The sequence below is a fragment of the Trichogramma pretiosum genome, unplaced genomic scaffold (genome assembly GCF_000599845.2).
Source record: "Trichogramma pretiosum strain Unisexual culture from Peru unplaced genomic scaffold, Tpre_2.0 scaffold13, whole genome shotgun sequence".
NCBI lineage: Eukaryota > Metazoa > Arthropoda > Insecta > Hymenoptera > Trichogrammatidae > Trichogramma > Trichogramma pretiosum.
In genome coordinates this window covers 339,164-366,490 of record NW_019641606.1, presented here as the reverse complement: position 1 = coordinate 366,490, position 27,327 = coordinate 339,164, and the positions used below count along the sequence as shown (strand labels likewise).

At 43.3% G+C, this 27,327-nt stretch overlaps 2 protein-coding genes and 1 long non-coding RNA gene across 5 annotated transcripts in view; 2 read left to right on the top strand and 1 right to left on the bottom strand.

Annotated features, from left to right (window-relative positions):
- LOC106652123 (slo-interacting protein 1) overlaps nt 1–27,327 on the top strand; it is a 112,956-nt gene that overhangs the window by 1,814 nt on the left and 83,815 nt on the right. The gene's annotated exons all lie outside the window — the stretch shown is intronic.
- LOC106652124 (trypsin-like) lies at nt 1,042–4,095 on the bottom strand. The gene is made up of 5 exons (XM_014370916.2): nt 3,773–4,095; nt 3,582–3,667; nt 3,319–3,454; nt 3,109–3,216; nt 1,042–3,008 (listed from the first exon to the last, which is right to left on the bottom strand). The coding sequence occupies exons 1-5, from the start codon at nt 3,932–3,934 to the stop codon at nt 2,709–2,711; spliced, it is 792 nt and encodes a 263-aa protein (XP_014226402.1). The 5' UTR covers nt 3,935–4,095; the 3' UTR covers nt 1,042–2,708.
- LOC111693571 lies at nt 24,639–25,985 on the top strand. Its single transcript, XR_002763430.1, has 3 exons — nt 24,639–25,064; nt 25,138–25,252; nt 25,323–25,985. It is a non-coding gene; the product is annotated as an uncharacterized LOC111693571 (long non-coding RNA).

Sequence of the window (27,327 nt, the reverse complement as noted above, 5' to 3'; positions counted from 1 at the left end):
AAAGAACTCGGAATTCCAGGGAAGGGAAAGGGATTATTTCGATCCGCGATCGTCGTCGTCGTAGTCGTCTGAAAATTTGAAGCGGAAGCGAGAGCCGTGTCTCTCTCTATGGTCGTCAGTGTTTTTTCAATGAGAGTCTCGTTAGCGGCTCTTATCGTAAGCTTAATCGTCGAATATACTTTTTTTTTATAAAAAGTAGTGTATAAGAAAAGTATATATAAAGTGTTCCCTTGAATCGATATCTCCCACCGCGACGGTCGCGGAGATCGAGAGGGTCTACTTATACAAATATCATGTCAAGCGCCATATTTTTCTCGTCTCGAACAAAGAAAACACATCAACTTCTTCCTCGTAAATAGCTTTGACTGCGCGATATTATTGACACGTACTTATAACGATTCGCTCGTTCTCCTCTTTCTTCGGGCGCACTTTGAAAAAGTTCATCTCTCTTTCTCTCTTGTCCTATGCGCATAGGCGTTTACGTACAGTACGCCCGATATACATTACGTACACGGGCAGCAGCAATGGTGTGGCTGCTTTTTTCGTGTGACACTTTCAAAGGCTTCTCTCTCTCACTCTCTCTTTGCCAGCTCGAATGGCAAACGACGACGAAGAAATCGAGATTTTTTTTCGCGCCCATCCCCTTTTTTCGCGCAGCAAAGTCGCTGCTGCTGCTGTAGCAACGACGTGTAACACTTTTGCGCCCTTTTATTCGCAGCTCGCGCGATTCAGTAGTTCAGATTTTTACCGCGTGATAATATTGTGCGCGCGACAAGTTGAGAAACTAGTATTTGCCCAAGACGTCCCGTGTGTACACTAGTTTTCTCAACGTTGATACACACGCAGACGTAGAAAATCCGTAGCACAGTTCCATCTGTTTTTACTGACCCGTATTCATATTATAATACCATCTCTCTCTCTCTCGCTGGAAGTCGCTGCGACATTTTTTTTGTCCAGGGCAAATTCATCCTGACAGTGCCAACTGCAGCCGGTACGGTGGGCCAAGCGATATTTTTTGACGATATAGCGTAACACAAATGATTCAATTTTACCTGCATATATTTTCTATTTTTTCTATCTCTCTTTTGGTGCGGCTGTCTCGAGCAGACGACGACAACAAACACGAGAACATTATTTATTGCACATAGCGGATAACAAAGTATAAAATATACAATACAAAGTCGTATACAATTTGTAATACGGAGATATAAAAAATGTATGCACACTCGAACACTCATGACATAATAAATAGGCGCGCTACACACATCCGAAGTGCTTTGGGCAATGACGTTGACTTTCCGAGATACATTTTTTCTCTTACCATACTTTTCATCCTCTCTCTCTCAGCGCGAATTTCCCGCGAGTACCTTTATTCGTCCCCAATATGGTGTGTATATGCAACGTCAAATTCAATATCGATATACCACTTGAATGAAAAAAAAGCCTCTCTTCGTCCTCGTAGCTCGGCTTATATGATGTACGGCATAGTAAAACAAATGCGCATGCATATATCCTGGTGTGTCGAGAAGACACTCCGTGGAAAAAACTGGAACGTTTAATAATATATACCCGCAGTGCACACTTGTGTCGGGTAAACCTGATAAAAAAAAGTAGGAAAATAAAAATAAAAATGCACTTATGTAAGGCACGTGTCGCTATATAAGTATAACGGCGTTTATAAATGTACAGTGGTGTCGAAGAAAATATAAATAATAAAATATACGGTTTACATAAGCCGCGGAGACGGTACTGAACAGCTGTTATCGAGGAATACGATCGGACGGATCTTCTTCTTTTTATCCTTATTTTTTTTTTGTGTTGTTTTTCAACGTCGCCAACGCTAACACGTGTGGCAATTATTTTACACGATATACTGTACACGTTATTATCGTGCTTGTAACGAGTCATATATTGACTAATCTCGCGAAAAGCCATACGTTTTGTACAGCGATCGTTATAAAAGTGCACAATCTCGAATCGATGAATAATATCCTTCTTTTTTTTATTGTTTCTTCTTCTTCTTCTTCTTTTTTTACATAATCACAGACAAGATACGGATAGTCGAGTGACTTTTTAATGGCATAGTATGAGCTCGCGCGCCGATTCCGCGGTGAGATTCGAGTGGTGGTCGCGTCGTCGAATTGCGAAGGAAAGCTTGCGATGCAGTGAATATGAGTGTTAAAATTGAAATAATTTACAACCGAGTGACTAAATACATATTAATTTTTTTTTCCTTTTTGTTCTTCTAAGATATAATAGAGGCACGTCGTATCGCATTGTATTATCTCTATCTTCTTGGCGCGCGAAGATCGCTAATATAAAAAATTACATAAGCCCGCACGTATAGAGTACAGCTCAGAAAGAGGATGATACTTTATACTTTACATACACACACACTCGCACTCGTGGACACGCACTCGCACTCCGTACGCGTTTGTATCACATAATCGTTTGATTCATAGTCACACTCGCGTCAATTATATCCTCTCGCGCACACAATAAAGCAGAATCGGTAGAATAATTTTTGATAAATTATTCAAGACTCACACACACACGTGCATACATACATACATTACATTTCATACAAACTCATGCACTCACGCGCGCGTACGCAATACTCAATCGGATTGCGCGCACGTGCTGTTGTTACAATAAGTACGAACTTTTTTTTTGTCCCGATCGCCACACGACTTTTCCTAAGCGCGAGATCAGGACTTGGGCGCGACACCCGTGTGCTGCTGTATCCAACCGGCGTACCTGTGTACGCGCGTGTAGATGCCCGGATAGAAGGTCGAGCCGCAGTCCATGCCCGACGAGACGACGCCGACGAGCTTGTCGTCGATGACCCCGGGCCCGCCCGAGTCGCCCTGGCAGGCGTCGTTGCCGCCTCTGCCCGCGCAGAACATGTTGTTGGTGATGGGGTCGTTGATGTAGCGCTTGGCGCAGGTGGCCTGATCGACGATCGGCACGTCGGCGATTTTCAGCATGGGCGAGGCTCCACGGCGTTCCTGCGAAACGTGAAGCGATTCAACCATTTTAACGATGATAATGATAGAAGGACCTCGAGAGTCGTGTCGCGTGACCACATAATCATTTTTTTATACTTACAGCCACTTTGCCGTAACCGGAAATGATCATTGTGTCGCCGGGTTTGGGTGGCGTTTTCGAGATCGGCACGGGCCTTTGATACTCGTTGAACTTGATCGGCGTGCTCAGCTGCACAGGACGAGCGAGCGAGCACACAAAAAAGAAAAAAATAATAATCCATTATTAATACACCATCGCGCGATCGTTAAATTTTTTTATTACGATAAATACCTTGACCAAGCAGATGTCGTGATCGTTGGTGACCTCGTCGTAATTGCGATGTATGATGACCCTATCGATGAGGTGTCGCCTGCCGCCTCTGCCTCGGAACGTCGATCCGGTGATCACGTAAATGCCGTATGTATCTCTGTTGTATATAGACACGCGAGTGAATGAACACAACAACAGACAAAAAAATGTATATTAACATATTGCACTTTGGGATCTTGGCAAGCTGGTAGTTTTGGCTATCTCCGAGAAATCGATACACTCACCCGAAACAATGAGCGGCGGAGACCAGCCACTCGGCCGAAATGATCGCGGCGCCGCAAATGGTTTGGCCCTGCTGAACGATTTGTGCCTGCGCATGGATAACGGGTTTTTTTTTTGTTTCGTTATGCTTTGTTTCGTCTATCGGGGCGGATATCCTAATCACTACGTCGCATAATTTTCCCAAATGACTTACCTGATAGGGAGCTTGAGTGATGGGCGCGTAATCACCACCGGTGATTCTTCCCTTCATCATGTTACTGTCGTCGAGGAAAACTTTGGCGTCGACCAGCCGCGGCGCCATCGCCGCGAACGCCGAAATTATCAGCAGTAGCGCCGGTAAGGGCTGATAATACATCGCGAGGAACAAAAATCCTTTTTATCTTCAAATAGTAGCACACAACTCGAGAGTCTCGATCAAACAAAGATTTTGCGCGCCAATAATGAGCGCGCGTATATATACTCCGAACAGCAGCAGCGGCCGCAGCAGTGGCGAGTACACATCGGCGAGAGCACTGAACAAATATTAACGTACATCCTTGCGTGCGCCTGCTTATTTATATTGTATTCTCTCTCCGTGCCTCGGTTCTCCGTTTTTTTTTCTCTTCTTCTCTCTTTTTTCTTCTCTCGCGCTCTGTCGCGCTCTTGCCATCCCACCTATTATGCGATCGGCAGCCTATAGTGCAGTAGCGGCGCGCACAGCGCAGAGCACCGATGTGACGCCTCGCGTGCTGCTGTTCTATGTGTGTGCTTCGTCATTTTTTCGCTTGAATTTTATGCGCGTACAGACGATTTATTATGTGCTGTGTACAGGCGATATCTATATATGTGACGACGTACGCATGCATACATATAGGCGGACGCACAAATACGCGTCCAATTAAGAAAAAAAAAGAAAACCTTTGTAACGTAACGTCGTCGAATGAGATAGGAAAAGCTGCGAAAAGTAGCGGTAATCGCATGCGTGTCTCGTATTCAGTCATGTCAGCGCAGAGTCGATTCGCGCTCGTGAGCCTGTCGATCGATTAGATAATTTCATTGCGTACACGTACAACGTGTGTGTGTGTGCGTGTAGCGTACAATGGCATGCATGTTGATTTCCGCACTCCTTGAATATTTACTTCGTTATACACGCGATTGATGTTGATTCAAGGACTCCTTCATTATACGCACACAGACACATAAATACGTATTCCTAATAAGCCTACTCGTTGAGCCTGACGTCGATACATAGACGAGAGAGAGAGAGAGAGAGAGAGAGAGAGAGAGAGAGAGAGAGAGAGAGGTTTAATTCCATTTGTAGTGTAATATGTCTATTTCTTTTAGTAATGAGTAGACACGGACACAACGATTGCGCGAGAGCACGTCACACAATTTCACTGCCGCCGCCGCGCCGAGAGTTTGATAGATAGATACGCGGCGTTGCGTTGTGCAGTGTATGCGTCGGAATTTCCGATGAATTCATAAAGCGTTTATCGGGTGATTCGGACGTATTTTACCCGAATAAGCAGCGATTACATTGTATCTCGGTGTGGATAATAAGAAATTTATGAATCGCTGTTCCGATGTAGTTTCTTCTCTCTCTCTCTCTCTCTCTCTTTCTCATTTTTGATTCAGAGAAAAAAATTAAAAAATAATTCGCGCTTAATCAACCGCTAAATGTGCAGTCGTATATTATATGGCTGTAAACAAAAAGAAAAATACCCGGAATCAAATTCAAAACAATAACACAGACTGGGGGAGGAGGAAGGAGAAGAGCATCGCGGTGCATCGCATTTACGATTATTATACGTTGCAACAGACAACAGCTATAAAGGAAAAATTTGGCAGGAAATTCGGTGTGGCTGCACTCACTGCTCGAGATCATTATTTGCACCGACGTGCACCGCACCGCACCCTGTTCAACCCTTTTTTCGTCCCTATACATTATAGCGAAGGGTAACGACACGGTATTATATGCGTAACAGTGGTGGTGGTGGCGTGGGCGGCTAGCCCGAACTCCAATTATGCGTAAAAATGCACACAACAGTTCCGTGGCGCTCGGCTCGCTCGCGACTGAGCGTCAAACAAGCAGCGAGCGCCAGGCGCATATTGCGAATAAAGCCCTTTTGCGCCGCTATACGGATACAGGCAATAGGCAGCGCTGCGCAGTCGAGCTTTGTTTTAAATGCGTGCGTACAATGCGCCTCGCTTGCTTCTCTATCTCTCTTTCGCGTTTTGCGATCCATTATATATATTCAAAAACGGAAAAGAATCGAAAAGTCATTAAAAAAGTAGAGATTGTATGCAGTTTGTGCCTGCCTGTGCGTGTTAAATTCGAGCGAAAAGCTGTATACGCATGAAAAAAGACGCCTTCACAATGCAACGGGTCGGATTAGTAGTAAAGAGTCTCGGGCAATAAGACAAAAAACCAAGTGTACGCGTAACTTGTCTATCCGCTGCGTATTTTTACACCATGTAAATAATGTACACGAATATACGATATACGACGTCGAATCAAACTCCCCTTTGTAATCTATGCGCGATAGACTCGAATTGAGTCACGCACTCACAAACTTGTGCTGTAGCTGCAACGACAACTGTTGTTACATTTGTATGTATCATCAACTATATACGAGGGCATTAATTGGCTCATGCGCTCGCGGCTCTGGAGCGCGAAGAGCTCGTATTCGTATGTGTACTACCTACCTAGTAGCACTGCAGGGCATCGTCGTCGTCGTCTTCGTTGTAGCAGTAGCTGCAGCCTTTCATTATTATATGCATGTATAGGTAGGCAGCTACTCCAACTGCTCAGGCGTCGTTGCTACATACGTACGCAGTATATGTAGGCGGGCGAGCTTGCGCGAATGTTTAATTTGAAATAGTGTAGTTAAATAACACTTCAATTAATTCAATTTTATGTCTTAATTGTGACTCGAGATAAGATTTGTAATAAAAAGTTTTGCCTACTTCCTTATTGGAGGAACTCTTGATGAATATTGCTGTTACTGAAATACTTATTATCAATATCTAATTACTATAAAAGTTATGTTAATACTTGTATCGAGTCATAATTGAAAAAATTTAATTACCGATGGGAATCAAGTCACAGGTTAGTTAGTCAATCATCTTGATTATTTGAATAATTACAAATTTGTTTAAACTTGACACAAGCAAGAATACAAAAAGTATTTCAAAGCTAAGGCTACAAATTATAGCTTAAAATGAGGAATTCGAGCTAAAACACAGTGGGCTATGAGCGCGCTAAGTGACTTGTAAAGTGTAAGTGAGATAAAGTTGGGGATTTCGGGCTTGAAAGTACTTTGAAAAGTTGATTGGAGTGTTTTCGGTAGTGTTACAGAGTTTTACCTGAATTGCATTCGAACTCGACGGAATAACTATTCTTGCTATTTTTTGTTTTGTTTACCCCGCGCTACAAACACTAGAGAGCTAACTTTTAAATACTTTCGAATGAAAATTCAATTTTCTCACTCACCGTGCAGCAGCATGTCGCGCGTTCATACACTGTTACATCACAAATTCATTATTTTTATTTTGATATTGTTTAGTTTATAGGGGCTTGTAGAATGCATAATTTAGTAATTTCGTTCGTTGCATTATAAGGTTATTACAGGAATTTTCAAGCATGGCTAATTGAACTAGCAACAAACTAATTGATTGAACTCGGAGTTGGAGCAGATTGCGCGCTTAAACGCTATAGTTTTCTCTGAAGGGTCAGACCTTAAAATTCGAAACACGAATTTGAACAATTTTCAACTAACAAATGAAATTTATAACGATAATATACAGATGCATCACCTTACATGAAAAACAGAGACACGATAAATCCTTTGTTCCAGTCGATTTGACAGTCGACCGGTCGTCGTCGTCGTCGTCGACGCATATAAATAAATTTCAAGAGCGTGCGACGCGGTCATGCGTGCGTCTGTGTGTGTGTGTGTGTCGTACTATACGCGCAGCAGCATCGAATGTTCTCTAACTCGCTCGAAATATACAGCAGCATAACTGCGCGACCAACAAGTCGAGCGCGATGAAATTCAGGAGGCACTTTATAACCGGTGCGACGCACACGTGGTATAATTGTTGATTAAACTACACGTACAAATATTGCCGCATGGTGCATACGTGATGCAGCGAGCTGTTGGTGTTTGTGAAACCTTCATGTATATATACGTATACAGCACATACTCCCACGCAATCAGCAGATTGTCCATATCGTCCGAGAGGCAGGGCAGACCGAGCGAGCTCGAGCGAGCTTTACTGGGCAGCAGCTCGTGTTATGTGCTCTCGCTCTCTCTTAATGCACGGGTGGCGGAGAAGAAAAGCCCAGACTGTCCGATTCGCTTATAAATATACGGATCACATACGAGAAAGCGAGCAAGAGAGAGAGAGAGAGAAAGAGCAAAAGTTTGGTCTTTTGGCCAGTATAGAAGGCAGCAGCAGCAGCTCGTGTGCGAAAATTGCAGCGATGCCAGAAGCTGCGCTATATCTACTGGGCGCTGCACTGATTGTTATACTACTCTATATAGCTATATGTGTGCAGTACGTACACACTGCATCCCGAGCCGAAAAGGGTCCCCCGGCCGTGCTGGGCGAGTTTCTTGCCGGAATAACGATGAGTCGACGAGACTACTGCCTGCTGCTGCTGCTCTTGTCGTCATCGCCTATATAAACGCGCGCACGGAGGGTAATATTGTGCAATTCCTACGTTGTCTTCATACATAATGTATTTATCGGAGGGGTAGGCGTGGGCCTGTATATACGCAGCAGCGCCTAGCCTAGCTCACTCTTGGCTTTTCATCGCATACATTAAACATGTGTGTATACGCGCGCGCTTGTATATAATATAAAATGAAAGAGAGATGGAGAGCTTGCGATTGTCCGAACGCAGCACTGTGAGAGCTTTATCACAGTGGCTCGCGATGTGTGTGTGTGTGTACATAAGCGACTCGCGGAATATATATGAGAAGTTGTACGGGATTCGGGGTTAAAATCGCGATTGAATCTTTTGACTAGAACTATTTTTTTCAAAAGATGAAATATCGCGGTTTACCATTAGTAGGACTAATTATTCGGCCTTTTGACATTGCTGGAAACATTAAAAAAACTTTTCTGTGACTATTTTTGAGTTTGGGACATTGAATACATAAAGGAAGATCCATTAATGATCGAAAAAAATAACATTTAAATAGTATAATTTTTACTGAATGTTTGACTTTTAATACGCGAACTAAATTATTTTATACTGGAGAATTGTCGAATAGAGAAAAAATGGAGTTTTTTTTTAAAGAATTCTTCATACCACTGTCGGAATTTCGAGATTTGAACTAGATTTTGAAAAATTAAAAATGTTAGAACCAAAAATTCGTTCAAAACTTTTTATTTAATATATCATGTACATTAGATAGCGCATTAGAAGAATGACAAATTCATAGTCATGACCAAATTTATAACAAAATATAATTTAAAATTATAATTTAAGTTCTAATTTAAAGTTATTTTAGAGAAATTGAAAATATTTATGTCATAAATTTTCAAACTATACTCATGTAAATGCCAATTTATTCGGTCTACGTGCCTCTAGTCTCTAGTGTTTAGATTACTTTGCGCCTTTATGACTTGTGACGAATCTTACGTTTAAAGGGCTTTTTACGATCATGTACTGTTGTGTGTTTATTGAGATCACCCTTGTATCCAAATGATTTGTGACAAATTTCACATTCAAAGGGTTTGATCCGATCATGTACTGCATTTATGTGTCTTTTGAAATGACCTTTTATTCCGAATGATTTGTGACAAATATTACACTGAAAGGATTTTATAAGATCATGTACTGTTGTTGTGTGGTTATTGAGATTACTCTTGTACACAAATGATTTGTGGCAAATTTCGCACTTGAAGGGTTCGTTACGATCATGAACTCAATTTATGTGAGTTTTGAAGTTCACTTTAAATCCAAATAATTTGTGGCAAATATCACACTCGAATGGTTGGCTCCGATGATGCATTGTATTTATCTGAACTTTGAGAACACATTTTTGTCCAAATGATTTATGACAAATCTCACATTCGAAGGGTTTGCTAAAATCATGTACTGCATTTTTGTGATTTTTGAGATTACCTTTGTACCCAAATGATTTGTGGCAAATATCACATTCAAAAGGTTTGTTCTGATAATGTACTGAATTTATATGTTTCTTAAGGTCACCCTTGTATGCAGATGATTTATTACAAATCTCACACTCGAAGGGCTTGTTACGAATATGTACTATTCTAATGTGCCTTCTGAGATCTTTCTGATAGACAAATGATTTGTGACAAATCTCACATTCATCTAGTCTTATTCTCGTGGGTGTTGTATAGTTACGTCTTTTTCGATCGATTTGTGATGTTATTCTAGTTATTTCCATTTTCTTATATTTTTCACACTTCGATTGATAATTAACTTGAAAAGGACAATTTTTCTCAAAATTAAACCCTTTTTTTTATAAAAATTACTATGCTTTTTCCGAGGTAATCTGTCCGATTTTCATTTTCTTTTTTTACAATTGGTCTAAAAATGTTAACGTCAGATTTGCAAATGTTTGTCGAGGGATACGTCAGTTCAGGTTTAAGATTTTTGCAGTCCAGTTCTATGTATATTTTTTCATCTAAATTTTTTTGTAACTTTTCAGCCTCATTTGCGGGTTTTGCCTGAAATGAAAATGGTCTGTTAGTTACTACGAGTAATTTAAAATTACATAATTTAAATCATTGGACTCACAGATACTTCATGAAATGGCAATACCTCTGATTTCTCGGCTTTGCAAGAGCCCATCGAATTGAAAACATGATCTTCCCCCGTTTTAGTCCAAGTATCGCTCAGTTCTTCCTTAACCCTAAAGAATAATCGTGTTTTACAAGGAATCGCTCAAAAAATTATAATGGCAGTATACTATGCAACAAATTTTACCTAATCAAGTCACTGTGGCCTTCCATCACTTCCTCGATTATAGTAATTCACTGTTTATCTTTTCGATACGCACTGAGAAAATATTTGAGGTTAAACGCCTCAAAAAGTTAACACTGTATCTCGATATCAAGTGCAGGGTTATACTCTTGTACAGAAATAATTTGTAAACACTTGATCGTCCTGAAACTCAAGCAAAGTATTAGTTCGCTATATTAGCGAGGTGACCCGGCTCGCTGGTGAAACTTTCCCCCTCTACCGAAGATCACCTCGATAAGTAGTTATTATCATCCTTCGTCGCTTTGTTTTCTCTTTGTACATTCTGGATTCTCGGCTGAACCTCGAGTTCGAGTATACAATGAAAATTCCTAAAAATTACCTAAGCTAAAAATGTATTTTATCGAGTAAAAATAATATATTTTACACATTACTTACAAAAATTATACCATTTAAATGACAAAAATGTCAAACGCGATATTAGCCTCGATTTTTAATTATCCTTTATAAAATCATTCACATATGATATACACCCGCGCCTATCTATACGCTGAGTAGTGTATTTACGCACGTGCTTTCGATTTATGATATATCGAACGAATAGCAATGCGCCTGATTTTCATATATACTGCACTGTTTATTTCCTTCTATAATATATTATTATTATAGCCACAAACGTAAATATATGTCTTCAGTTTAATACGCAATAACGTATTAATACGGTTCTCTCTCTAGATATTTTCAAGCTAGAATTCGACGTTTGCAACAACCGCATATATGGTAGGCAATTTCGATCACACAGTGTCTAAGTATTTCCATCTCGTAGCATTCGTACGAAACTGCGACTCGATCTGGTAAAATTAGCCTTTTGTGATGGAAAACAGCACTCGCGCACTATTCACGCATGATCGCGTCAAACGTTTCACTTTTGCAGACACTCGCGCTCGCGAATAGATTCGATCATTCTCGACTTGCGAAGCATTCGAGAGGGTACAAAAAATATCGCTCATTGAAATCAGCTCTTCTTCTTCTTTTTTTTTGCATTATCCGGCGATGATTTTTATATTCTCACTTTGAAATGTATACAGAGCAGCAGCGGCAGCAGTAGCAGCTCGATCGCTTCCCTCATTTTTAGCATAAATATTCTCCGCGTTACAGCGGTGCAGTGTTCAATGCTCGTACCGCATGTCTATGTCTGTGTATAAAGGAGTGCGCCTCGGCAGAGAAGCTTCTCTCTCGGTAGGTCGGTCGGCAAACAGAGCCGAGATTATCCTTAGCAGACGAAGCGAACGCGCTTTTATCGGTTCGCCAGCGATGAAATCATCGGATTTCACGCCGCTGCATGCAACAGCAGCAGCAGCATCCCCCGTATGTATATACCGCCGCCGCTAGCTATCTGTATGCATGTATAATGTATGTGTGTGTGATGTCTATTATACGTAAAGACGCTTTTCTCTCTCGCCCAGACACACATATCTCTGCCGCAGAACCCGAACTCTTGGCTCTCTATATATGTATATTGCATCTCGATCGGCCTCCTTCTTCTTCTTCTTTTTCGTCTTCTTCCGGCTCTCCTTTTTTTCATTTTCGCTTTTGCTTTTTCACCCTTTGCACTGCTGCTGCTGCTGCTGCTCTCTTCTCTCTTTTTCTTTCTATGTATAAATGTATCGCATCCGCCTCGGCGAATAAATAAATACGCCATATATTTTCCTTGCTCTCTAACTCTTTTGCTCTCGTTTTATTTGTCGACGAGTTTGCATCTCCAACATATACATAGAGTATCGCACGGGCCAAATCAAAGGCGCAAGAGTGTATAGCGAAGCATTAATTGAGATAGCTATAATAATTAAATGGACGAGCAGCAGCAGCAGCAGCAGCGAGTAGTAGTTGCGCGAGCAAAAAGCGAGAGGTGCACGCGAAAAAGAGGGTACAGTGAAAATAAAAAAAAATGAAAAAAATTTATGTAGGAAGAGAAAATAGTCCAATTAGCAGAGGGGGTGCTATAAACCTAGGTGCGTTTTAATATCTATATATAAGCGCTCGAGCAGCACAGTCAGAAAACGAATGAACGACGACGACGACGACATTGCAATGGACTGCACGGCTTGCAGCTCCCGGTATGGCGGTGTGGCCCCGTAATAGAATATATGTCTCTCTCCCTCTTTCTCTCTTGCTGCTGCCTGCGCTCGAGCTTGCGAAGTGGGTCGAAAGCGAAATTTCATTCACGCACCGCGCGGGAGAGAGAGAGAGGCGGAAATTGCATCGCAGGCGCAATTTATTAGCCCGGCCGGGGCGGGCTACTAGATGTAGGATTAAAAGCATTATATGTCATGCTGCATGTTATATGCGCTTACTATATATATATGCTTGGGTGGGTGCTGCACGAGAGAAGAGCCGGGGAGCGTCTATATATTATATGCGCGGCGAGGCGGCGATTGTTTTGCGCTCGCGAATAGCCTAATACACCTCGACTGGATATATGTCGGCACTGCTTTATATAATCGCAGTATCGCCGATACTGTTTCTTGCGGTGCGTGACTGTACGTGCTACAAGTTGCTTATAATATATCATTCGAGATAAACTTATTATCGATACAAGGAGCGTCGCGGGGGGCTGAAGGGAGGCTGCGCTGCGCTATTTACATGTCCGCCGCGGCACAAAAAGACCATAGGATTTACGATCGAGTCTCGAGACAATTGTAAGAAGACGAAGAAGAAGGAAAAAAAATAAAGAGGGGAGACGGACACGTGGCGCGCATTACATTATATGCCCCAGCGCATAATATAAGTACACGTTAAAGAAGTATACGCACAAAAAATGAATAACTCGCTAACAAGAAAGGCACAGCCATACAAGTATAAATATGAGCCGGGCTCTCATTGTTAATCGTCGCGCATTCGTACATAACGTAATACGGCACAGCACATACTTAACGCGCATAATATGTACATCGGGCATATACTCACAGGGCGCGCGACACGCGTCTTCTTGGAAAATAAAATAATAAGCGCTTGGAGGTAGTGGTGGCGGTGCGTGTGCGTTGTATATATATACGTGCGCTGCAGCACAGCAGCAAAATTGTGAAGAATCGAATGAGAGAGGGATAGGGAGAGCGAGCAGCGAGAACGAGAGAAAAGAAGCCATGATACGCTCTCTCGCGACACTGTACGCGGGTATATTATAGGTGCGATGTGCTACGTCGGTGCCGGTGACGACGCTAACAACGCGGTTTCACGCTCATAAAGGTTCGTAATGCAGAAATGTCGTCGTTGTCGCGCGCGACACCCTCACTCTCTCTCTCTCTCTCTCTCTCTTACTGGTGATGGTGGTGGTAGCCTATGGACGTGCACACAGTGATTTTTCACTTGTCTCCCTCCGCGCGCTGTGCCTCCTCGCGCTCGCTGCTACCTACCTACCTACGTCGGCGTCGTAGCCTGTCCCGGTCTATTGTAAATTAAAACTCCCCGCAGCCAGAGCAGCCCTTTCTTCTTTCCGCGCAGTAGCGGCAGCATCACACCGGTATATGCCTTTCTTTCTTTCTTTCTTTCTTCCTCTCTCTCTCTCTCTTTCGCTCTTTTTTCTCTATCTCTCTCCTTTTCTTTCCACGCACGCGGTGCGGCTCTTCGTACACGCGCGTATATATACTACCTACCCTCCCTCCCGCGCCGTGCGCCACACTCAAGTTACCGCCGCGTTATGTATGGCGCTCCGATGCTATATAGTACACCATCGCTGCTTTCTTTCTTCGTTTCGCATAATTCTTTTTGCCGCTGCTCACGCTTCTCTCTCTCTCGTCGTTGTCGCCGCAGTTACTTTATTAATATTTACATCTTGATGTATTATCGTAGCCAGCCAAGGCCAAGCCGTTTATTGCATATATTAATTGTCGTGCGCTCGTGTACCATCCAATTCGCGACGCGCAACTTCTCATTTTTCCTTTCTTTCTCTCTTTCTATCTATAATACACTTCACGGCTTCTCTCTCGCCTCTACTCGATTATTTTTATACTTTAAACCTCTCGTCGCAGAGCTTTTCATCGCTCAGCATCAGCATCAGCAGCAGCAGTAGCAACAGCGACGACGATATAATAAAGCTCTTGCACTCTGTACATACACTGTATACTCGGGCCCCAAGCGCAATAAATTGCATTTTTTTGCTCGTAGTCTCTCGCTCTTCGGGCTCGCAACAACGGCGGCGGGGACATTGCGAGCTAACTCGCAGTCCTATATTCTCGTACGTATATTCTTCTTTATCCCCCGCATTGTCGCCGCCCCCGCCACCCTAGCCACGGCCTGCCTGGCCTGCCTGGCCTGCCTAGCCTGCTGCCCTTTGGTCAGAATTCCAATTATCCCTCTAGTGAGTTTGCCCCGGGATTGCCGTCGTTTGAGCAAATTGTTTTCGATTCACACATGCCCTGCATACACGTAGTACCACGTATGTGTGTGCTCCTAGTCCTCCTTCTCCCCCCACTTTTATTTCTTCTTTTTGTTTCTTTTTGTATTACTCCGCGACCGAAATAATAGTCACTCCACAATGCGGGCTGCAGCACACGGACAGAAGCGAATCTATCTATCTCTGTAGCAGAAATAGAAAATCGAGCTGTAGGAAGAGAGAGAGAGAGAGAGAGAGAGAGAGAGAGAGGACTGATGGGAATTAAGTCGTGTGCAGCTTTACTTCGATGGCAGCGCGTATGTATCTACCCTGTATACCATACTACCTCTGCATTGGAATCCAATTGATGTTTGGACAAAGACGCGCGCGAGCCGAGAAGCGAGCGTGTGGCTCTCTCTCTCTCTCTCTCTCTGCGCCACACAAGGGTCAGGACCACGGCTAGGAGACTATCTCTGCGGTTGAACGCCCTTTTTTTTCTCTTTCACTCGCCGCCGCCACTGCCGCGATATATACAGGGATGCAGAGAGAGAGAGAGAGAGAGATGTAGCAAAGCGTATATACAACTGCAATAGCAGCAGCAGCAGTACAAAGAAAATAAAAGGGAGCGCGCGCGCGGCGGAAGAAGAAAAGTTCGAGCATGTATATATATATAGGTACGCGAAATCCAGTGTGCACAGCGGCGGATTTTCACGTGCTCGAGAATCACAGATAGAAATATGAGAAAGACACTTTATCAAGTACCTCTACCTCATGCGCGCGTTATAAGTATAACTGTACGGTTGTACAACTCTTGAGTTTCGTTTCTCTCGAGTGTGTGTACGTACACCGTCATATCTATGTACACCGGAGCAAAATATATATAACGTGCAGTATTGAAGGGCGACAAAACGAAAAAGCCAAAGGCGCGCAGCATATAAGGCTCGAGGTAGAGAGAAAAAGGAGAACCGACGAGGACGAAGACGGAGCAGCGAGACTATATGGAAAGATAAAGGCATGTACTTGTGCCGACACACACACACACACACACACACACACATACAACAGAGATCTAATAAAACGAAGAGCGAGCGAGAGGTGCACAACGTTCGATATTATTATTATTATTATATATACATAAGCGTCGACGGCCGACGTCTTCGTCATCCTCGGTAGCAATGGCGGCAGCGGCAGCAGTTGCATTGGCATTTAGCCGAGAAAAGTTCACTCTTCCTCTCTCTCGCACTATCGCACAAACGCCCGGCCTGACTACTACTTTCGAGGTGCTGCTGCCTAGATAAATGAAATTTCTTTCATTTGCCGATAATGCAATACACGCGACGGCAGCTTGCACAATTTTAAAGTGTTCTACGTTCAGAAGAAGGAAAATTCAAATGTCGTTTTATTTATTTTTTTCTGCACAAACTTTATTTTCCTCGAAAAATTAGCGTGAGCGCGTGCACGTGCACGTATATATATATAAACGTCTCGACGAAGATGCAATGACGCTTTTATGTGCTTACACAGATAGAAATATACATAACACACGTAAGCTTTACGTATAAAGAAAAGTAGGAGGAAAACAAAAGACGTAACGAAGCTCTGCACATCTTTTTTCTCTCTTTTCTCTCTGCGTCAGAGCAGTAGTCATGAGCTTGCGCGAAAGCTCGAGCTTTGTCTTTGACGCGCGAAAGGTATCTTTCGCAATTCAAGCACGCATCATGTGCAGCTGTGTACTGAACGTGCAGATCTGTATACGTATACGTACGTACGCTGCGCAATGATGAAAAAGGAAAAGCCACTACACACTCGAGTCAAAGATATAATTACGATGTTTGAATTTTTTTCAAAGGAGCCGTGTACTGATGCTGTACGTGTACGTACTCTCGTGTACCGTACGTACTACTAGTAGAAGTAGCTGCTACTTGCTGTATATCTACTCGACTACTAGCTCCAGAGACTGTCATCTTAATCATCCGTTAACTATGATCTATGAATATTCAATGCGTCGACTTACTTCTCTCTTTTTCATACTTCATCTTTTTTTTTGGAGTACAGCTTTTTAGCGTTACATAGCTCGAGTTGACTCGTTAAGAAAAAAAAGAAGAAGAAGAAGTAAGCTACGCTGCTCTTTTTAAAGCCGAGGCTTGCAGAATTCGCTTAAGGCCCGCGCGCAGTTTCCGGTCTCCGTCAGTAGCACGATCTCTCAGCTAGCTTCTTTCGGTATAGAATCGTTGATAATGTTTGCCCTAGTGCTCTTACTACTCCTCTCCTATCTCTCTCTCTCTCTCTCCCTTATAAACGCGAGCTGGAAGGCTTCTTCTATTCGATTAGTTTACACGTTGGCCTCTTTTTTCCGCTTCCTTGTGTATATCTATTAAAAAAAAAAGAAAAAAAAACCCCGAGCCAGCCTCACGTGTATTTACCCATGACCACCGCAGCAGCAGCAGCAGCAGCAGCAGCAGCAGCAGCAGCAGCAGCAGCAACGGCGGCAACGGCTAGTGCCCGGCCAAGGCATGCACACGTACGTTTACGTACGTACATACGAAAAAGAAGAAAAGCTTTTGCAACGCTCGCTCGCGCATGCATCAAAACATGAAAAGCGGCGCTCAGGGTGTATGTGTGCGCAGAGCTCGTTCGCACCGTATATATACGTATATCCCATATACTCTTTATATCTCGCTCGATTCATCTTCTTGTCTAGGCCCTTTTCTTATAGACGTCGGGGCGGTGTACATATAAGCAAGGGCTGCTCCGGGTTGGCAGCTTCTTTTCACGTTGCGTGTGACCTCGATTTATTATACCGACGAGAGAGAGAGTAGACTGACTTCCCGCGAGCAACGTCACACACACATTAAGCTCCTTCGAAATAAGGCTTGAATACTCACTCTCTCTTGCAGAGACTAAGCAATTTTCCGTACCGTGTCTCAGGCCTATATCTAGCGGCTTATCTTGTAAATTAGAAAATAAATAAAAATCATTGGGCGCGTCTAAGCGCGCAGCAGCAGCAGCAGCGAGTATTCGCAGTCGATTTATCGTCGCTCGCTCGCGCGCGCGCGCCGCTTACGCCACACCGATTCTGTATTGCTCAAAAGTTAAGTCGCGTGCCTCAGCCTGCCTGCCTGCCTCTCGTCTCTGCGGCAGGATTGATTAGGTACTTTGGAATATAAGGGATTTCGTTGCAGCTGTGTGTGTGTGTGTGCGTGAGCAGCAAGCGGCTTCTCTGCTAGCTGCGCCTCATCCTCCTCCGTTGCGCTCGCGACAGTTTTCCAAGTTGACGAGCAGCAGCAGCAGCCTACTACGATCAGTCCGGATGTATTCGTGGCGCGCGCAAAACACGGAGAGAGAGAGAGAGAGAGAAGCTTCGCAAAAAAAACGAGTACAGTAAAGTAGGTATTTTGTCAGGGTCGCAGTCAAATAAAATCGCTCAGAAAGAGAGAGACGAGCGTACGTATCTACGCGTATATATCTACGCTTCGGTGATTTTGCAAAAAAAAAAAAAAAGAAGGCAGCAGCGGCAGGAAAACTACCTCACTTTTTTGAGTATAGTCTGCCTGCGTTTCCCCATACATACGGCAGCAGAAGCAGCACAGCAACGCGGAATCGATTTGGAAGCGAGCTCGAGCCTACAGTGTATCCGGTGCGGTGCCTATAGCGCATACACCCCCGTACGTGTGTTTGCTGCAGTTTCACCGTAGTATATATATCTCGCGGGCGTGTGCTCGCAGCGGCATATATGGGGTATTCAAGGGTCTCTCCTAATCGCCAGCCATTACACGTGTACCTACCTATACGTATGTGTATGGCTCCATAGTCATTTCGTGCGTTGTCGATCGGGATGCTGCCAAAGTCCTCCTCCTCCGTCTACTGCTACGAGACGAGTACGTACGAACGAAAAAAAGACCCGACTTTGCGAAATGTATACGCGCGGTACTATGAGCATCCCTCGCCTAAACGGGCAAGGCTGACTTTTGAATGCCTTTCCACGATGGATCTGTATATATACGGGTGTTTATACGTATAGATAGCGAGCGAATGATAATAACCCATCCTCCCCCAGCGAGTCGAGAGTTCAATGACGACGATCGAACCTATGCCAATAACAATGCGCAGCGTATAGCTTTCGAGCTATTTAGGCGCGTGCATAGTCGATGATAAACAGCGCACGGCCGAGCCAGCGAATTGTTTTGATTGCCCAAATGCTCCGAGTCTGGAATCAGCAAGAACCGCATAGCACATTTTTCATCGGTAATCCCAAATCGGTTTGTGAGACAGATTATGTAAAAATGTCACGTTTTACAAAAACCATCCAATGCACTTAGACACGATCTTATATCGACGCTCTATTTATATCCAAAGAGTTTGCACGTATTTCTATATTCCCTTTCGTAAAGAGGGTCGATCTATACATACACTTGAGAAGTTTCGATCGCGCAGCATCAATAGGGCCTTGATGACTTACATTGCACGTAGATATATAGGACTATATACATTGGTTCTTCTTCTGCTGCCGCTTTCATACGCGCGTACCTATAGTACAGAACCTTTGCTCTAGCTGTTGCTGCAGAGAGAACCCAGTATCTAGAGACAAAAGTTAGAGCGGTGTGCGAGAAGGAGAGTTGCTCAAACTGCTGCTGTAGTATCGATAGAGGAGCGCTTCTCTATCTCTCTCGCACTCACACTCGCTGAAGGAGGAAACTCGAACGACGACGTGATCGTATTATCGATGAATATGTATACACAGCTAGCTCCGAGTTTCCTCTCTTATACTGCAGTCCGCAAAGCTAAATCGAATGCGATCGAAATTTCTGTTCCTCCTTAGCGCGCGCTAAGCGCTAAGCGTGCGGCCCTTCGGAAAACTTGTTAACTCGTTCTATAGCCCAAAGTAGTCCAATGATCGCACGCCAAATACACAGCAGCACACAACACCACGTGCATTCCGTGTGCGTGCAAGCGCCCCAATGGGGGATTATCCATTACTCGACGAGAGAGGAGGCCGCTTTGAAAGTAAAACCAAAAAAAAAAGAAGATAGAGCAGGAAAAAAAACAACAACGATACAGTCGGTGCATATCCGGTATATATATTACTCTCGTGCACTCTATACTTGAACGTGTATGAATGTGCAGGGGCGGGCGGGGCAGAGGGAAAAATAGAGAGAGAGATCGAGTGCGTGTGTATATAGAGCTTATATACCAGTATACCGCGCGTATATGGTATAATAATAACTAATGGCCATGGCTGGGCGGCACGTGCGCGAGATATCGCCGGCAGTTCTCTCTCTCTCTCTCTCTCTCTCTTTTTTTTGCACCACTCGCACGCGGCGAAAAAAAGAAAGAGAGATCGTAATAAACAGTAGGCTCAGGGCGGCAGGGTAGGTGCATCGCGCGCTTTCGTGCCGGTGTATTATCCCATAGAACGTTTGGCGTCGTTGCAGCAGCGGCATATGCGTGGGTGGTGGTGCTGGAGAGACCGAGTGAGCGAGCGAGCTTGCACAGCCGGACCGTTATACCTACATGCTACTACGCTACCGCACTGCATTCCTTCGACTGTGAGCAAATAGCGGGCGCGCGCGCGCCCTTACCCTTTTCCCTTCCTCCTCCTCCTCCTGCTACTACATACCCCCCGTCGCGGCGACGGCGGCGGCCAGTCGAGACTAGCTGCGCATAAAACTTTCATTTCGCACGCGCACTCGCCGTTATATCCGCACATAGCGCACATGTGTGTCTGCGTATGTGTGCGTAATGGCTCACCACATGGTCGTTCTTCGATTTGTTGTCGAATTCACGCCGATAGAGCTTACACAGAGAGAGAGAGAGAGAGCCAGAACCGATGCTAAATAGTCGACGCGTGTAACCAATTAGCCGTACCTACCCCACCCTAAGCGCGCGCGAGAGAACGCAAAGTTCATTCTCTTTCGACCTTTTCTCTCTCTGTATATACGTAGATATAAATGCGTGCCAGCTGTCATGGCTGTAACGGGGAGTGAGAGACGCATTCCGCGCTTGAATTTTGAATAGCCTTGGTACAAGAGAGAGAAATTCTACGAGCCCTCCCTATCAATTTCACGTGCTCTCTCCTACTCTCTTTCTCGTTCTCTGACACTTCATTAAAAGCTCTCCTCTCTCTCTCTCTCTCTCTTTCGTTCGCTGCAAATACGCGAGTCGTCCCAATAGGCATTGTAAGAAAGAGAGAGAGAAAGCAGAGGAGAATAGAATGTAACTTATGTTCTCTTATCCACCTCTTCTTCCTCCTCTCATCCCCCCTCCCTTGATGCTTCAAAAGCTCACGCTGTAATTTTCAATCCACTTATCCGTCCTGACTCTCACAGTATATATATAATATGGTATAGCTTGCAAAACGATTCATTACAGCAAATTGCTTTTGCCGCTCGCTCGCGCGCGCTTGCAGGTCCTTATGTAGTGCGCTGCTGCACGGCACATTCTTATGGGATATTCGCGAGCGAAAACGATTACGTTATACGAGCTTGCGGTCTTTGAAAGCTGTCTATTGCTGCTTCTGCTGCTGCTTCCGTCAGCTAGCGAGAAGCTCGTAGCGCGCGACATTGGCACGTATTTTGCGCTATATATAATAATCGTCGTTCGTCGAGTCGAGTTAAGCTTCTGCTGCCGCTGTTATTGCTGCTGTTGCACGAAGATTCATAGAGAGAGAAGAGCGCAGGAAAGGTAAAACGCAGCCACGGCAATATGCATAATGCATGTACAAACGCGGACAGCAGTACGCGTCCATATATACAGTAGCCTAGGTGAACAAGAGAGAGAGAGAGAGAGAGAGAGAGAGAGAAAGAAAAAAAAAGGAGCGCGCGAGAAAGAGCGAGAGCTGCTGCTGCGCGAGGAAGGGAGACAGAAAAAGAGTGAAAATGTCGTCTCGCTGTCGAGGTTGCGGAGAGAGAATTTGTGCGCAGCGCACCGAACGCGTTGCATTCATTGCTTCTGCTGCGTCTGGCTGCTATGGCTCCGAATCTGTACGAAGGGAAGTAAAAAAAAAAGAAGAAGTAAAAAAAAAAGAAGAGAGAAGAGAAGAAGCGAAAGGAGTAGCGCGTGTGCTGCGGGGACATCCGAAGTTTTCAAGTGCGCGCCACGGCTCGACTCTATATTCCGTCTCTCTCTCTCTCTCGCGCGCTTGCTCTCTCTTTCAATGTCGCACATTAGACTGTGTGTGCGCCCAGTGCATGTACGTATAACTATATACGCTATATATCGAGCTGCTGCTGTTGATGCTGCTGCTGCTGCTGCGATGCGCTACCTCTCTATGGCACAATGACTAGCGCGCGAGAGAGGCTTGCCCTCGCTATATACGCAGTATATATACCTATATAGCGGCGGCAGCAGCAGCGGCGGTGTGCAGTACCTACCGGTGTGTAGGTAGGTACAGTGCAACCACCCCAACATACTGTTGCCTTGCCTACTGTATATAGATATACGGTATATACATGCAGCTGCAGCAGCAGCAGCGTTCATGGAGTTTTGCGAGACTTGCAGCGCGCTCGGCTCTCTCGACAAAAGGTCAGACGAGCTTTGCACACGAGTGCGCTTGACTCAGATCTGTGTGTGTGTGTGTGTGTGTGTGTGTGTGTGTCTACATGCCTCGAATGTATGTGTGTGTGTGTAATACATACTCGTAAGCACACACATGGTGTTTATAAAATATAGATACAGTTTTTTTCTGACTCAAAACTATATTTATAAAGGCGGCGCGCTCGTTTTGCAAAAACTTTCGACATTTCGACCGTGTCTCGGGGGAAACGAATCTATACACGACAGTTTCCGAGAGGAGAGTACGCACACAAAGAATCAACTCGTCCGCTCTTTTGAAAGGTGGATTAGAGTATCGCTTTAGAAAATTATTTCCAGCCACCAAAAATTCGCCGAATAATTCGCCGCGCGTGACTGACTCGCAAGCTCGCGACATATCTTACTCCTCTGCTACTAAGCCCCGTGTACAACATTTTGCCGTAGGAATATTTTTCCGCGCCACGCGTACCTATACGCACATTAGCCTTGGGCTTTAGCTACTGCTGCTGCTGCGTCGCGCCGTCGCAAGCTCCAGAGAGACTTATAGCCGTACTGCTGCTGCGTGCGGCGCAGTTCTTTCTCTCTCTCTCTCTTTCTCTCGTCACAATGCAGTTCGTCGTTGGGTTGCTTTGGAGCGTGCCCTCGCGCTGCCTACCTACTATAGTGGCTGCTGCTGCTGCTGTAGCCTGGCATGGAGCTGTTCTGTGCTGCGCACGCTTATAACTCCCACCTGCAGTAGTCTGCCTCTCTCTGTATGCGTTTGTATGTGTGTATAAAACTGAGCGAGAGAGAGAGTCGTGCTCAAAAAAACTCTCTGCGCGACTCCCGACTATATGTGCCTAAGAGAGAGAGAGAGAGAGAGAGAGAGAGAGGAGCGTTGCCACGCGAAAAAAAATCGTTGGGCTGCTGGCCTGGCTGGCTGGCTGGCGCTTTTGCGCGCGCGTTCTTTCTCTCTCTTGCTTTTTTTTTACTCCAGTGTACAGCGCACCAAGCACAAGCTGACTGGCACCCGACTTTTCCGATAAAGACCCGCACACATACACACATGAGCTCGCATGTGTGAGCGCGGGCAAAATCTCTCTCGCTCGGTGCGTTGCGAGGCACTTATACTGTACATATCGTGCATACAGGCTGCCGCTGCCGCTGCTGCTTGTGCTGTGTTATACTGCACGCTGGCCCGCGCACACTTTTCTTTTCTTTTCTTCAAGGAGCTCGCTGCCGCGCGCCATATGCCACCTTCTGTGAGCGCGTAGAGTACGAGAGCGTGAGCACGCGCCCCGCGCATGTATACGTATACTTTTTTGCTTCCTTCGCAGAGTCATGCTCGCGCAAGCTCGCTCGTTCGTTCGCTCGGCAAAAAGCTAACTTTCGCTCTTTCCGCGTATACACGTATGTATGTATGGCTCGCTCGCCTTCTTCTGTGTGTACGCGAGCTTATAACGTGTGAGAAATTTCACGCGCCCCCGAACTTGCTCGCGTGTGTATGATGCTTCTGCGGTGCAGGAAAATACCTGCGAAGTCACAGACGACGACGCGTGCGTATACGTACCGAAACTTTACTGCTGATGTAGCGAGAACAACCCGCATACAACGCGAGACAATAGTTGAATCTTTCTTCTTTACTGCTCCTTCTCCTCTTTTTTTTTTTTTTTTTTACTCACTGACGCCTCATGGTTAGGTAATACAATTGCTGAGCTTTTTTGTGGAATATCGCTTGTATACACGCGGCGAAATCACGATGAAGCTCTTTGTGAATTTCGGTTAACATACTATATGTGTATACGATGCCGTGCAAGTTCAAGTTTTCTGTCGAGTAAGGCATTTTTTTACTGGTGAATTTTTGCGGGCTCGTCTCGTGCGAGATGTTGAAAAAAAAAGCACGGTGTTGATGCATTGGCAACGGGATTTTTCCTGAAAACGATAAACTCTAAAAATGTTGCTTTTTTGTGCGTTTGACGTAATTACGTCGTAATAGAAGTGCAAAATAAGCTTTTATTGAAATTTGAATTTATCCTTCAAATAAACACAATTTTCAAAAAAAAAAAAAAAATACAAGGCAAAAAACCAGCCGCTCTGAATTATAAAATAATCGTCATAATATCAAATTATGTATAATTAAAACTCAAAATTGAGAGTATTAGAGTATTAGAATTTTTTAAATTGTAAAATATATTCATTTAATTACATTTTTGAAATGTCTGATGCACTCGAATGATTAATTGAATTTAATTCCTAATATAATATGTGAATTTGTCTCTACATATATTATCATGCGTCGGTATGATTTTTATGGCATGCGACTACCTGTATTTATCGCTACACACTTTAGTTATATTACTGTTTATGGCCAGTTGACGGAAGAGGGGGACTTATCGCCAAGGAGCCATCACAAACACGGGGTCGACTCGCTAATATAGGACAAAGATAATTCAGTCACTAACGAAGCGTCGAATTCCTACAAGTGAGAAAGTGTTTACAAATAATATCAGTAAAAGAGCATAATTCTAAAATTGAAGTTCGGTTTAGGCTGTTTGAGTCATATGACCTCGAATATTTTGCCAGTGCAAATTGTGTAAATTCATTGCGAGTACATGATAATATAATAAAGTGAGTCATGGAAATTAACGGGGACTTGGTTAGGTATAACTATTTTATTCTTGAATTTTATGATACTTTTTTAGCGATTGCTTCAATAAACTTGATTTTTCTCCAGTGTAAAGCCAGTGCCGAACGATACCCAGGTGGATATAGGCGATGATTTTGTTTTCGATCCAATCAACTCGTACTAAGTCAAAAATGTTGAAACATCCCCATTTTATGAATCATTAGTGAGTCCTTTGATTTAAATGATGTTCTGTCATTTCACTATCAAAAACTATTTAAAAATTTTACTTTAAGGCAAACCATATGAATCAGAATATGGCATTACAAGATAAATTAGATAAAAAAATATCAATTGATTTTGAGTGCAAAAATGTTAAAACCGAGTCTACGTTTCTATCAACCCTTGTCATCAAATCTGAATGAGACAATTTTCAAACTATAGTAAAAATGGAATACGAAAATCAAACCAATGTCATGGATGAAAGTATACGTATTGATTTCGAGTGCAAAGATGTTAAACCTGAACTGACGTTTCCGTCTACAACAATCTGCAAAACTGAGTATCAAAGTCCGCCAGTTGAGAAAATAGAAAATCAAATTCAGTCCCATCCTTTGAACGTTAAAGATCTGATAATTTTGAGAAAAGGGAAATTCGATGTAGAAAAAAATTACCAATTTTCACCTAATTTACCATTAACATATAGTGAATCCAAAAAGATGAAAATGAAAAAAACATATCAAACAAAATCATATGAGTGTGAAATTAGTCGAAAAACTCCTAAGGGAGAAGCGAATAAAAAAAACATATTAATGCCTTGCACAAGAGCATTTGAGATATGTAATGAATCATTTTATTACCCAAGCCAATTCAAACGTCACGTCAACACAGTACATAATCGTATTAAACTCCTCGAATGTGAGATTTGTCACAAATCATTTGGACTAAAAAAAAATCTCCAAACTCACATTAATATAGTACATAATCGGAGCAAACCCTTTGAATGTGACATTTGTCAGAAATCATTTGGACAAAAAGGTAACTTCAATGTTCACATAAATACAGTACATAATCGTGTCAAATCCTTTGAATCTGAAATTTGCCACAAATCATTTGGATACAAGGGTGATCTCAATAAACACTCAACAACAATACATGATCGTAGTAAACCCTTCAAGTGTGACATTTGTCATAAATCATTTAGATACAAGGGTGATCTCAAAAAACACATAATAGCAGTACATGATCGTAACAAGCCCTTCGCCTGTGAGATTTGTTACAAATCATTTGGACAAAAAGAAACCCTTAAAATTCAGATAAAGCGGGTACATTATTGCTTAAAACCCTTCGAATGTGATATTTGCCACAAATCATTTGGATACAAAGGTAATCTCAAAAATCATTTGTATGCAGTGCATGAACGTGAAGAGCTCTTCGAGTGTGAAATTTGTCACAAATAAAACATCACATCAAAACGCACATAAATGCAGTACATAATAAAATTCAACCCTTTGAATTGAAGATTTAATACAAATATTGCATTTGTAATTATTTTAATAAAAAATTTATTGAATATACTGTTGTTGAGTTGAGTTTGAGTTGTCCTATGATAGGTTTTAAATTAAAACTTTCGGAAAAGTCTCACTGTAAGCAAAAAATAAACTCTTCAAGCTTCATTCTAATCTCGATTGACAAATTAATGCAGTTTTATTTTAATATAATTTGACGTCCCGTTTTTAAGATAATAATGATTTTCATATATGACACACGTACTCATTTATCGAAAATCAAATTTAATTTAAAAATACGTTAATAAAATTGTTATACGACACCTGGTTCAAAAACTGATCTTCATGCCTATCAGCTGAGTTTCCTCGTAGAAGAAGCATACAAAAAGGCCCGTATTTTTGCGAAGCACGAGCTTTTCCGTATACCCAATATGGGTATATGATATGTAATATATATAATCGCTCGTTTAAGCTGCTCGCTTCGTTTTGTGTATAATATCGATTACGGAATAATTAAAGCCAAGCGCTTAGACTCTCCAAGTTTATTTCATTAACAAATTACGAAAGGCTAATTGATCCTCCTGGGGTATAAGTAGCCTAGATACAGCGTATATAGCATGTAAAACGCGGATGAGATGCGATTTTTTCTCCCTCTCTTCTTTATAATATCTTCTCGATTGGAGCTGCTCCTTATGTATTATGTACGTTTGTATGGTTCGTCGAGAGCATCGTGTTTTTAACGCGTTTTCGTGATGTGTATATACATCTATCTATTGCTAAAAGGAAGAGAAGA

Excerpts from the sequence above, each read along its gene's own strand:
- LOC106652124 (XM_014370916.2), bottom strand. The coding sequence starts at position 3,934 with ATGTATTATCAGCCCTTACCGGCGCTACTGCTGATAATTTCGGCGTTC. Across the intron at positions 3,668-3,772 it reads TCACTCAAGCTCCCTATCAG|GCACAAATCGTTCAGCAGGG; the intron begins GTAAGTCATTTG and ends ATCCATGCGCAG. Across the intron at positions 3,455-3,581 it reads TCCGCCGCTCATTGTTTCGG|AGATACATACGGCATTTACG; the intron begins GTGAGTGTATCG and ends TATATACAACAG.